The sequence below is a fragment of the Diabrotica virgifera genome, chromosome 2, assembly GCF_917563875.1.
Source record: "Diabrotica virgifera virgifera chromosome 2, PGI_DIABVI_V3a".
Taxonomy (NCBI): Eukaryota; Metazoa; Arthropoda; class Insecta; order Coleoptera; family Chrysomelidae; genus Diabrotica; species Diabrotica virgifera.
The window spans coordinates 208,135,856-208,150,181 of record NC_065444.1 but is presented as its reverse complement, the minus strand read 5'-3'; the positions used below and the strand labels follow the sequence as shown (position 1 = coordinate 208,150,181).

The 14,326-nt window shown below is 32.1% G+C and overlaps 1 protein-coding gene across 3 annotated transcripts in view; it reads left to right on the top strand.

Moving 5' to 3' along the window:
• Positions 1-14,326, top strand: part of LOC126879789 (kinesin-like protein Klp98A) — a 193,770-nt gene that overhangs the window by 74,918 nt on the left and 104,526 nt on the right. For all 3 annotated transcript variants that reach the window (XM_050643048.1, XM_050643051.1, XM_050643049.1), the window contains exon 10: positions 8,603-8,728. In XM_050643048.1, coding sequence (XP_050499005.1) covers positions 8,603-8,728 — 126 coding nt within the window. The remainder of the gene's footprint in view (positions 1-8,602; positions 8,729-14,326) is intronic.

Here is a 14,326-nt window from a genome sequence, read left to right as displayed (position 1 = left end):
CCTTTTTGTAATAATTTTAAATTAACCCTTTCAGCTTCGCTTTAATATTTCCAACCTCAGCTCCTGTGCCGGCAGAAATCATTTCATTAGAATACCTACCTGCCAGGGACGCGCTACGAGTCATCCTATCTATAGTATAGTCATATATAGGCGCGCGTGCGCGTACGCGTCACCGGAGCTCAAAGGGTTAATTAAAGGGCCGAATTCAAGAAACAAGTATTAGATTTATTATTTAAGAAATAAAATTTCGTGCCTGTCTTCTTGTAAATGTGTACTAATATTTTTAGTCAATCAAGATTTAATTCAATTCAAACTGTTGCATACGCAGAGTGTTTCACATACTCGTATATATGCGTTCAAAGTTCATCATTTGAACATTTAAAATTGTGGTTATTGACAATGTTTACATAAACGTCAATATACACTGTTGATCTTAACATAAATGTAAACATTTTGGATCCCAATTGCATTCATATCCACAGTGAGATACAATTATTTAATTAAATTCACTTTATTAATTAATTGCACATCAATCTATATTCGGGAGCAATATACAGGGTGTCCCAGACTAATTTACCCACGCTATACCTCTTAAACGAATAAATATAAATAATCTAAATAATCATCCCTTAGTTACAACCCCTAACTTTAATTTGTTTAATAGCACCCTGTATATTTTTTTATAGTTTTGGATGTGGTCTTCTATCGTCTATTCAACACATTTTTTGAAAATAAAATCGGTTCGTAAATAACCAAGAAAATGTCAGTTTACTTTTGTTAATTATGTGTCCCAGACTAATTTATTAAGGCTATATTTCATAATCGAATAGAGATTTTCGAATGGGACAAAAACTGATCTATTACATTTGTAATACACTTCAATATGGCATAGAAAAAAAATATCACCTAAATATTCATCCCTTAGTTACAACCCCTAACTTTATTTTTTTTTAAATAGCACCCTGTAAGTTAGGGATGAATATTTAGGGGATGAATTTTTTCTACGCCATATGAAAGTGTATTACAAATGGAATAGATCAGTTTTTGTGCCATTCGAAAATCTCTATTCGTTTTAAGAAATATAGCCTGGATAAATAATTAGTCTGGGACACACAATTTAACAAAAATAAACTGATAGTTTCTAGGTTATTTACGAACCGATTTTATTTTCAAAAAATGTGTTGAATAGACGATAAAAGACCACATCCAAAACTATAAAAAAATATACAGGGTGCTATTAAAAAAAATTATTAGGGTTGTAAGGGACCGTTCAAGTATTACGTAACGCAGTTGGGGGGGGGGGGCTAAAAAATCTTCAAAAATTGCGTTACGTAATAGTTAAACGCCCATTACAGTGTGTTACGTAGGGGGGAGGGGGGTCAAAAATCTTAAAAATCGTGTTACGTAATACTTGAACGCTCCCTAACTAAGGGATGATTATTTAGGGGATGATTTTTTTGTACGCCATATTAAAGTGTATTATTACAAGTAGAATATATCACCTTTTGTCCCATTCGAAAAGCTCTATTCGTTTAAGAGATATAGCGTGGGTAAATTAGTCTGGGACACCCTGTATACCTATGGTTTATTTTTTAACCAAGAGGAGTAAACTAAAAAGGCAGATTCACACCCAAAAAGTCACTAGAAATATCCCCAAATACATCTTCTTTTTTGGTTGATCATGTCGGCCCTCAACGGTAATCCATAAATATATTAATACGTCGCTAAAGAGTTCTAAAAACTAGAAATCTAAAAATTAAAGGAATAACACAGAAAAAATCATCGATATGACTTAATTAACCTGTGAAATGCCAATACTGTCAAAATTTGATAAATGTCATTAGTGTCAAAATTTTATAACGGTGGAGTAAACTCACGGTTATTAGACTTTATTACGGTTGTCTTGTCCGACGGTGGTGGGGAGACTTATATTTTTGACTTTACGTCACAAGAGTTTACATTCCCATATTTTTAAATGATTTTCGATCATTGAATGTGTGTTATTGTGTATATATGTGGATTATTTGTGTTATTATGAAATAATTAGACAAATAGTACACATTTTATCTTATACCGGGTGGTGAATCGAAAAAGGGCCATAGGAAACTCAATGTAAAATTCTGAATCGTTGAATTCCTGCTTCCCTAATTATTTTACATCAAAAGTCATGAGAGAATACTTGTAGAGAATTAAAATCTGTATTAAAACCAAAAGTTAAAATTGTTCTACGATTTAAATGCATTCCAAAATTTTGAAAAATATGATACATTTGCCACAATAGGTATGCGTGTAAAAGTAAGGCCACACGTTACTATTTAACTGACAGTGCTCACACCATTGACTGAATAAAAAAATCTTTATTATTAATCCTTTCTCCGCAACTGAGGGTATCTTATCAACTGTATTGTTTTTAAACAATAGATGATAAAATAAAAATATTGACAGTTCAAAAATGTGAACATTATTGCATTGTGTGTGGCCTAAGTTTGGGCTGAAAACTAAAATGTATTACATTTTTACAAAATTTTGGAATATGTTTAATTACGTAGACCAATTTTAACAGTTATTTCCAATACAGATTTCAATCCTGTACAAATAGTTTCTAATGTCTTTTGATGTATTTATTTATTTATTCAATAAACGGCAGAGCCAATTTACAAAAAATGTATAAAAAAAATGAAATATTATGGTAAACAGTAAAGATAACCAATTTTAACCTAAAATAACAAATAACAAAAGATAATAAAAATGACAACAATGACAACAATAAAAACCAACAAAATTAAATTAGTAACAATAATAAATAATTAATAAATTATAGGAACTTAGTGCTTTACTTCAGTTACTGAATTATGTATGCTTCTTTTAAATACACGAAGATTGTCCACAAATGGATCAAGACTGTTTTGATTTTGATTAATTAGACGCAAGGTGCGTGACAATGGGGAGTAAAAGCAATAGTTCGTATTATGATAAGGTATGCGAAAAATTGGGGAAACCCGTCTTTGGACAGTATTGAGGCTTATAGCTTGTAAGATAGTTGGGCAATGATATAGACCATTTAATATTTTATAAATGATTGTTAAATCTGATTTAGCCCTTCTTACTTCCAAGCTATCCAATTTAAATGTTTGATTAACCAGATCATAATTAATGTTAAAACCCTGACGAATATTGATATGAGCTCGAAATGCCAAAGAACGAAGAAATGTTTTCTGGACGGACTCAATATTTCTAATGTGACAATCATAGTAAAGTGACCATATAATTGAGGCATATTCCAGCAATGAGCGCACAAAAGAAACATATAACCTTAAAAAACAATTCGGTGACAGTTGAGAACTATTACGTGTTATAAATCCAAGATTTCGCATACTCCTATTAATCATGTCTGTAATATGTGGTATAAAAGTTAATTTTTTGTCAAACAAAACACCTAAGTCTTTAATACAGTCCACAGATTCAATAACAGTATTGTTCAATATATACGTTTTTACAATGGTATTGTTAGAGCGACTGAAGGTAATACTAAAGCATTTTTTAACATTTAATTCTAGACCATTATCAGTACACCATACACATAAGTTATTTAGATCCTTTTGTAGCAGTACAGTGTCTAGTTCGGACTCAATAACCTTATAAAATTTGAAATCGTCCGCAAAGGCCAGAAGTGCAGAATGTAATATTATAGTACTCAGGTCTCTAATAAACAAGTTAAACAAGACAGGGCCTGAGTGAGACCCCTGTGGAACACCTGAAAGCACCTGAATCTCGCTAGATAAGTAATTGTTAATCCGAACGAACTGAGTACGCCCAGTTAACAAACTATAAGAAAATCTTACAAGGCTCTCACCCAAACCCATTGCACTTAGTTTGGCAACAATATGTTTATGACTAACTCTATCGAATGCCCTCGAGAAGTCCGTGTAAACACTGTCTACCTGTTTGGAGCTCTCAAAGGCATTCAACATGTCAAACTGATACGTTAAAAGGTTGGTCACGGTGGATCTACCTTGAGAAAATCCATGCTGCTCGTCATTTAATATTTTGCGACAGTGCCAGGATAGATGGGTGGAAAATAATTTATCAAAAAGCTTAGGAATAGCTGATAGTATGCTAATCCCTCGATAGTTACGAACGTCACTCTTATTGCCACTTTTATGGATAGGTGTAAGAAAGCTGACTTTCCAAAAGTCGGGAAAAATACCAGTGGAAATGGACAAGTTAAACACATGCAGCAAGGGTTGGCTCAACGTACAAACACATTTTTTCAGCAGCACAGAGGGAATACCATCTGGGCCATGTGAATACCTACTCTGCAAACTATTTATACCATCAAAGACCTCTGTTAAAGAAAATTGCACTGTATTAAGATCTAAACTATAATTAAAGTTATAGTCAGGAATCTCCCCATCATTGTTTTTATATGATAAAGCAAAATGTTTTGAGAATAAATTTACAATTTCTTGACCACTGTCGGCAGTCTCATTATCAAGAAACATACTATTAGGATATGCACTTGATCTCCGTAAATTATTCACATGTTTATAGAACAGACTAGGGTTAACGGACAATTCTGTATTTATTCTCATTATGTAGTTGTTGTGACATTCATTGCGTAAAATTTTACATCTATCTCTACTTTGTGAAAATAATTGATAGTCCTCATAATTCCCAGTCTGCTTAAATTTACAATGTGCTTTTTTCTTATCAATGATTAGCCTCTGTAATTCCCTGCTAAACCAAGATGGAAAGTTAGATGACTTAAAATGTTTAATCGGGACAAAATGATCAATAGCAGAGTACAAAACATTATAAAAATATTCCACACATTTGTTAATGTCACCATGATCAAGTGCATGATCCCAGGATATGCTAGCTAAATAGTTGTTAATAGCATTAAAATCACAGTTCTTAAAATCGTAGTAAAAAACGTCATATTTTAAATCTAAATCACTTTTAAGAGGGATGATAAACTCATATGCTGGGTGATGCTCTGTTATGGTGGACAGGTTTTCAGAAGCATAATTAACTACAACACTACACATATTTGAAAAAATAAGATCTAGAAACACACCAAAACTATTTGATAAGGAATTCACCTGCTTAAGGTTAAGATAGTTGCAACAGGCACACAAAATATTAGCGGATGTTATAGATGCTGCTCCCTCAACCTGCAAACCATCCTCGGAATTAACCCAGATAGCTTGTGGTAAATTAAAATCACCGCAAATCACAAATTCACAATTTGTATAAACACCCACAAGATCTGAGGCCGCCGAGGAAAATTCTTCATATACAGTCACCGGTGACCCTGGAGGGATATAAACTGCACCCAGAACAATATTTTTCCTGCCAGTTGAAATGTGAACAAAAATATTTTCTAGATTTGAGTTACTGGTATGTACTAATTTTGATTTAATATTTCTCCTAACTGCAATTAATGTGCCACCACCTCTGCTCTTTCCCGTATTTAATTGGTTCCTATCCTGCCTAAATACATTAAAATCAACAAAGCCTAATTCTGCTAATAAGTAATTCTCGTTAAGCCAAGACTCCACAAAAACTATGACATCATACACACAGGCATTGACAGCATTACGAAGTTCTGTTAATTTGGTTCTCAACCCCCCCGCATTATGATAGTAGACATTTAGTTTTTTGAGGTATTTCTGTTGTTTTCTTTAGTTTTTTGTTGAACAACACAAGGAATGCCTTTTATATACTGAATGTGAAGATCCTGCTCAACTTGAGAACGCTGAGCTAGTTCCTCGTGAGCTTTTTTTAGTTGATTACGCTGTAAAACTGTTAAGTCAGCTCTTATTTGCAAGTTGAGGTTATTAATCAATTTACGATTTTTTAAGCAAATATGTGCCAAACCACTATCCGAAAAGACAATCTTTAGAGGTCTCACATTGTTTTGTCTCATTTTACCAAGTCGGAAAGCTTTAAACTCAGAACAAGTGACCTTTAAAGTAGGATGATGTACAATAATTATTAGGGAAGCTGGAATTCAACAGTTCAGAATTTTACATTGAGTTAATGCAAAATTTTGACGCATGTCAAAATTCTCAATGTGTTTTAATTGTATTCATTTTTTTCGAATCCTGAGAAAACTAATAAATATTTTTGAAAAATTTAAACTCAGAATGAAAGACTACATTATTACCGAGGGCTGAAAGTCCCTGAAAACTTCTATAATGTTTATTTTAATAAGTTACAGGGTTGAAAATAAAAGAGAAGTGTGATATTTAATTTCAAATATTTCATTCAATAGAATCTGCTTGTTTATTCTAAGGGGCTTTCCGCCCTCGGTAATAATGTAATCTTGCATCCTGCGTTTAAATTTTTCTAAAATACTTGGTTTTCTCAGGATTCGAAAAAAATCATATTACGATTCAAATGACAGTAAACTCTCGTGACGTAATCTCACCCTTAATGTTCATTGGTTAGTCGATTTAGGCAACCGTAGTAATGTCTAAGAACCGTGGAGTAAACTTGCCTGAGATTGGACCAATTACAAACAAGCATTACAGCGCGGTATATTTGAATCACTCCTCTTGGTTTAAAAACAAACTATAGTGACTATGGAGCAATATTAAGAATTCAAATTTAGGTTGTGTTGCTTACTTCTGCTTTATTATGGTAGAATTCCACTTTCCGCTTTGCATTAATTTGTTCTTATAATTTTTCGGAAACGAATAGGACTTGAATTGGCTATTGTTGTATTTTTACAGTACATAAGTTAGCATTTGCGAAGTTCCATTTTCGTCAATGATAGTCCTTATGAAATGTGCTAATAATAATAAATAATGCACAGTTTTGCTACTACGACTTTTCAACGCTTCTCATTTAAATGGGTCCGCCGAATAACGTTGTAAGCTACACATCACTCGATTTTAAGAAATCGAAAAAGAAGTTTTAAAATTATAACAATGCCAAACTTAAACATTTTAAGAGTTAGTAATAAAGTTTGTAAATACAAATTACAAACTGTACTACTCGCTCTTAAGATGTATAAACTCACCATTATCACAATTTTAAAACTTTTTCTTCAACTTCTCAAAGACCAACAATGCGGCGCTTACAACGTTATTCGGCTGACCCATTCATTTGTTTCAGGCTTCTGTCATATGTCGTATATTAATATACACGGATTATACGACATATGACAGAAGCTCCAAACAAATTAGAAGCGTTGAAAAGCCCTCTTCACGCACACGATTGTTTCTCGTATCCCTTTCAAGTACTTGCACAGCAAATACACCTACTAATAGTAGGCAACCAATTATTCAGCCGCGTACTATTGGTAAATAACATTTATTTTTGTAAATTATAATTTTAATCGAGAGTAGTTGATAATTATTATATTTTTCTACTACTTAAAATAAAAAAGGTCGTAGGAAAAAGTATAGTATTCTACGCGCATGTAATGGCTATTACTCTTGATGAATTACGATACTCGCTGTGTCGCAAACTTCATCATCGTGAGTAATAGCCATCATTACATGTTCGTTGAATAATATACTATTATTGTATGTTCAATAGCAAACCATAAAATAAAAAACAAATTCCAAAATATGGACTAATGTAACAACAAATAAAAATTTACAATTTGTTTTTTATTCTGGGGTAAGATATTTTTCAAATTAACATAAAATATTTCTAAAATATGGATACTAATATCGAGTATTTCCTCCTCGAGCTCGAATAATAGCTCTCATTCTTTCTGACATAGACTGGATCAAAACAGCAATGCCGTTTTACGGTATTTGTTCCCACTAGTTTATTGGCGCCAGTTTTAACGGTACCACTGTTACAAATTCGCCATATTGTACCTAACTTCTGTTCCCAAGTTGTCCCAAAAATGCTCTATCGGGTTAAGGTCTGGACTTCTAGGAGGCCAGGCTAGTAGCTGAATACCAACATCTGTAAAATATTGCATTATTATCCTGGCTATGTCCGGCCGAGCATTATCCTGCATTAGAACAAGAAGAAACAAAAGAACAACTTCATCAGTGTAGTCCGCTTAATGGAAACAAGAATTTTGGTTTTGTTTCAGTTTTGTTCTTGTTTTTCGAGTTCTAGAGAACACAAACAAATCATGAACTCAACTGTCTGTTTAGGGGAAACCGCTATTATAATATTGTTTCGTGCACAGTATTGATAGATGCGCTGAACTACTTAGGATATCACCGATTTCTATAAAGTATCTTAATATTATTATTATTCGAGCATCCAGATTTTAGATAAACTGATAACATTATATTTTAGGAAGTACATTCAATGCATTGTACGATAACAATAAAGTAAATGAACTGATATTAATGTATTTAATTGACAGTTTTGTTTTCGTTGCTTTAATAATAGTTTTAAATCACGGGAGACGTGATATTTATTTATTTCCTTGCATTTGTAGTTAATGTTGTAAATATTTATCAATAAATAACACACACCTTAATTTAATCGACAAACAAAATTGATCTCTTTTTACTTCGGTCATCAACAATTTTTATCTTTATATGTCTCCTAAAGTGATTATTGATTTTTTCACAGTAAACATTGTATGATATGAATTGATATGAGCTACTAAATATTTTAGATTCAACGATCCGGCCGAGGCAGCAGAGTTAAGAAAAGGCGAGAAAACACATAATTTGTCCAGACTTAGTCTTTTAAGTTGGTCTACTCCAGATTTGGCTGTATCAATGGAAAATCTACAATTAATGTGAGTATTAAGTAGAGCAATAATTGAGGAGTTGTCAATCAAAACCAATCTTGTCCACCTTAAGAAGTTTTAGGGACATCGCAAAAAACGTATTAGCAAATATCCCTACACTGAAAATCGGTTAAATTACCCGAGTAGCACAATAAAAACAATTTTAGTTTTATTTAAGGTTTATAAAGGTTTTATTGTGGTAAATAAGAAGATAATGGTTTTAAAGTTACCTTGTAGATATACTGCCAGAACTTTAAAACTGTTAAGCATTTGTCACTAGTTTTAAAGTATCTAATAAGAGTATCAAGTAAGACTAATTAATCTTAATAGATAATTTGTCTTGTTGTAGTTTTAAAATGGCTTATTCTCGGTTCACTTTAAAACTAATCAGTTTTATGAAAAACTTCCGGACTGTTTGGTTTTATTAGATTCTAGTTTGTTACCTTTTAGTTTGATTGCAATTTTAAAGATTCTCCTAATATGACTAATAAAACCTATTATTAAAACTACTTGATCTCAAGACTATTATGTCAGTAAAACATATGCCTTAAAACTATTTTTTAGTTTTCTTTAAAGTTACTTTCATAAAAGCAATTATTATAGGCTATATTAAAACCAAACGCTCTTAACTGACTCAATTTGGTTACCGTAAAGACTAAGCTACGCTTCTTATTAGAAACAATAAAACTAAACTCATCCCCTCTTCTTTCATATCCAAAATGGTCGGCTATTTGTTTTAGAGCGAAACAGTGATGTAGTGTTTTGTAAAAAGTGGAAGTACAGTTAGTATGGAAGAAATAAGTGGCAAGTACTTAAAATATAAACGAACTGGTCATTTTAAAAGAAAAATACAACACACACAGCACTCGACGCCTCGATTTTAGGTTAGATTCACAGTAAAACCGAGTGGCATTATTGACAGCAGCATTAAAACTAAACGGTTTTAGTTCCAAGGCAACCTTGCGTTTATGTAGGATATATACTCTTGGAAAGGTATAAAATACAACCATTTGATCTTGACAATTCTCTGTCGATAGTTTTATTTGGATTTCGGCCATTTTGCTCTCTGGAGATGCTGAAAGCCATGATAGATTACAATATAAGGCTTATATAAAAATTATAAATAAGCGTCTTAAAGACCTAAATTCGATTTATTTTAACATTAAAACATTAAAATTGTAGATATAATTAAAAAAAAATCTTTTATAAAAGGTATATTTAAAATATATACCTTTTATAAAGGATTTACTGTTTTTGTATTACATGGTGTACAGCCAACTACAGGAAAACTTTTTCCTTGTGGAAAATTATTTTTCTTTCAAATTAATATTTTTCGGATTTCATTTTTTTTTATTTTTTAATCGCCAAAAGTCAGAAATTTTAGGGGGCGTGAGTTATTTCGACTTATTTTTGTTAACATTATCAATATAGTTGGGTGCGCAAGTGTTTTTCTACCTTGAAAGTTAGAAATAACCAAGTACTTTTTATTATTTTATGGTTACAAAAATACGTATGTACCTATCATAACACATGTAAAAATTTGTTGGCCTATACGGAATATATGGGTTTAAAGAATCATTTAATATGGTAAATTGTCTTTAAAAGTCTCCGTTTAAGAAACCTTTTTAAGTTTGCTATAAAACTGCCTGCACTTAAAGTGTCTTTTAACATGGTTTTAAAAGCACCTTCACAGCAGCTTTAAAACCAGTTGCTTAAGAAAACAAAGTTTTAAGAAGGTTTTTATTTTTGGTTTTATTGACCTCTTTCAGAGTGGGCTCTTTTATGCTGAAAGCGGTTTTATTGCAACCTTAAGGTTTACTTAAAAACCAAATGGTTTTAATTTTACTTTTATTCTACAGTTTTAAGGCATCCTTAAAAGACTTCATAAACCCGTTCGGTGCTACTTGGGTAGCATATATCATTATTTTATTTGGTGAAATTAAATTATTATAGTAAATATTTCAAATCTGAAGGTATAAATAAACCTGTAAATACGTTTTAAAAAAAGGACATGTTCTTATTTGATTGGATTTCACTGACATGATCTTTTTTGTTTGAAGTCTTATGGGACATGTTTGATTTTGGTTGCTCTCCAGTAAGATGGAATAGAATATTATTCTATAATATGTTTACTTCTTTGTGATTTTTATTAATATTTTTATCACGTGACCAAATCCGGGCACTGCTATTAGCTAAATGGACATGTGGTTGTATAATAGAAACTAGCTGTGGACATGATCGCATTTGATTTGGGACCCTAATATTGTGTATTATTTTAAACAGGACATAATTTTTTTAACCGAAACCGAAAACATCACAGAATAGGATTCACCATTTTTATTATGAAATAGCTGCTAACTTATTTTTGATTTTTATGGACATGATTGATTTTGATTGACACCTCCTCAATTAATACTATTAGAAGGTACCGAAACCGGTCGATTTTTGTTTTAAATATACTTTTATTTAAAATCATAATCCTAATCTTATTATCTTATTATCGTGTTTCATTAATAATTGTCCATGTAGTAACTGGAGTAACCTTAGCACAAAATACGAAGATTTAACTTAAAACACTTAAATAAAATATGGTTCCTTACTGAGTTACAGGGTGTTTTATCTAAAAATTTAAAAACTATTTTTGCTCAACATTTCAAAACTATTCGACGTTTTCTTTTCATACTTGGCAAGGAGTATAGGTACTGTACAAACTACTAAAGTATGTTAAACAAACGTTTCTGGCTATTACCAGAGGCGTACGATGGGGGAAAGTGAAGGTTGACCATTCCAAATTCGACGCCACTGGCGGAATTGCTATTTTAGTTGAATTTTTGGATTCTCCAATACTTTCTATGAAAATAATACACTCTTTATTCGTAACGATAAAGTCATTAGTTTTCGAGATCTTTGAAGTTAAAAATGATTAAGACACGGTTATTTTGATTAATGTATTGTGTCGCTTCATTTTTAATTTCAAATATCTCGAAAACTAATCATTTTATCGTTACGAATGAAGAGTATATTATTTACATAAAAAGTATTGGAAAATCAAAAAATTACACTAAAATAGCAATTTCGTCAGTGGCGTAGAATTTGGGAAGGGACAACCAGCCACTATCCCCTGTAGTACGCCTCTGGTAGTAGGTACTAGTAGATAGAAACGCTTATTTATCTTAATTTAGTAGAGTGTACAGTACCTACACTTTCTGCCAAGTATGATAAGGATACTACAAATAGTTTTAAAGTACTGGATACAAATAATTTTTACATTTTAATCATATTAATCATATCATAAATTAATCAAAATAACTGTGCCGTTTCATATTTAACTTCAAATATCTCGAAAACTAATGACTTTATCGTTACCAATGAAGAGTATATTATTTACGTAGAAAGTATTGGAGAATCTAAAAAGGGTACTAAAATAGTAATTCCTCCAGTGGCGTAGAATTTGAGAAGGGTCAACCATTCACTATCTTCTGTCGTACGCCTCTGGTAGTAGCTCGAAACGTTTGTTTATCATAATTTAGTAGGGTGTATAGTAGTCGCACTTTCTGCCCAGTATGAAAAGGATACGTCGAATAGTTTTAAAATGCTGAGCAAAAATAGTTTTTCAATTTTTAGATAAAACGCCCTGTAACTCAGTAAGGCACCACATTTCATTTAAGTGTTTTAGGTTAAATCTTCGTATTTTATGCTAAGGTTTCGGCGGTTACTATATGGACAATTATTATTGAAACACCCTGTATACAGTTGTTCTTTGGACATGCATGGAATTATTCACGAATTACTTTTTATACTAGGTCTCTTTTTTACTCACAGAAACTTGTATTAGCAAAATTTAGCCGCTTGTCAATAGAAACCATATTAAGTTAAAAAAGGATAAGCGAAACGGCATGCTTTTGATACGTTATTTACTAGGAATTTTGACGTTTATCATTTTCAGTGACATTGGCGCACCTGTGTTTAAAAATGGTTTTTCATATTATTTAAACTATGTATACTGTTTGTACATTTCACTGTAATTTTTGTTTTCAAACATATTTGTTCAAACGACTAACTGTTGCTCTCTTATTTGATTACTTTCGGTAATTATTTCTTTTTAAGCTAATGAGACAAGTAATATTTTTTTAACCTATAAAGTGTCATTATACTACACGAGTCTGGCTATATGTATATTTATAGTTCTGTCGAACGGAAACTTATTTGAAAGGTAAAGTTTTCAATCCTAATACAACATTTATAATATTGAAAAATATTAAAAATATTACTAAAAGATTTTTTTCTAATTGATAACTTATTGGTCCATTTCCCTGGTGACACCTCCAAGGTTTCTACAATATGCAAGCCAGATGGATGCTGCAGTGAAGACAAAGGGGAAGGAATTCTACACTATGCAGTTCACAACCCCCGTCTGTAGCTTGGTAAAGTTCCAACGGAAAATGGACCTAGTTATTCTATAGGAGTAATACTAATATAAAATAAAAATAAAAATGTATATCATTTTTATTCAGTTGCAATTCGAAGGCAAAACAATCTTATTTTTCACTTAGAATACGGAGCGCAGTCCAACACTCTGAATCGACGATTTTCGACTCTTATTGGAGTCTCATCGGAGAGACGTAGGCCTGCTGCTCCATACTCGAAGTGAGACCTACGTCTCTCCGATGAGACTCCAATAAGAGTCGAAAATCGTCGATTCAAAGTGCTGGACTGCGCTCCGTATTCTAAGTGAAAAATAAGATTGTTTTGCCTTCGCATTGCAACTGAATAAAAATGGTATACATTTTGATTTTTATTTTATATTAGTATTACTCTATTAGTAGTCTATAGAGTAACTAGGTCCATTTTCCGTTGGAACTTTACCAAGCTGCAGACGACGGTTGTGATTTGCATAGTGTAGAATTCCTTCTCCTTTGTCTTCACTGCAGCATCCATCTGGCTTGCATATTGTAGAAGCCTTGGAGGTGTCACCAGGGAAATGGACCAATAAGTTTTCAATTAAAAAAAAATCGTTTAGTAATATTTTTAATATTTTTCAATATTATAAATGTTGCTACATATTAGGATTGAAAACTTTATCTTTCAATTGCCAGTTGACGCTAGTCACCTAATCCATACACGTCAGTTGCAATGTGGGGGTAATCTTTCATGGTTGGTCACTTCGAGTATGGAGCAGCAGGCCTACGTCTCTCCGATGAGACTCCAATAAGAGTCGAAAATCGTCGATTCAGAGTGCTGGACTGCGCTCCGTATTCTAAGTGAAAAATAAGATTGTTTTGCCTTCGCATTGCAACTTAATAAAAATGGCATACATTTTTATTTTTAGGAAACTTATTTGTTTATTTTCGAGATTACTGTTTAACTTTTTATTTCCGATATTGAGTGAGGCTAAAGCTCTTACGTCTAGTATTTGTTTATGTATTATTTCTCTATTTGTTATATAATATTTGCGGTAATAATATTTGTTATTATACAGGGTGTTTGGTAAAGAATGGGCCACAGCTTAACATCAGATTTCTGAACTTAAAATAGCTCGATTTAAGCTAACCCTAGTACGAAAGCTGATAATAACCGAAATACAGGGTGTCAAACTTAAACTTTTAT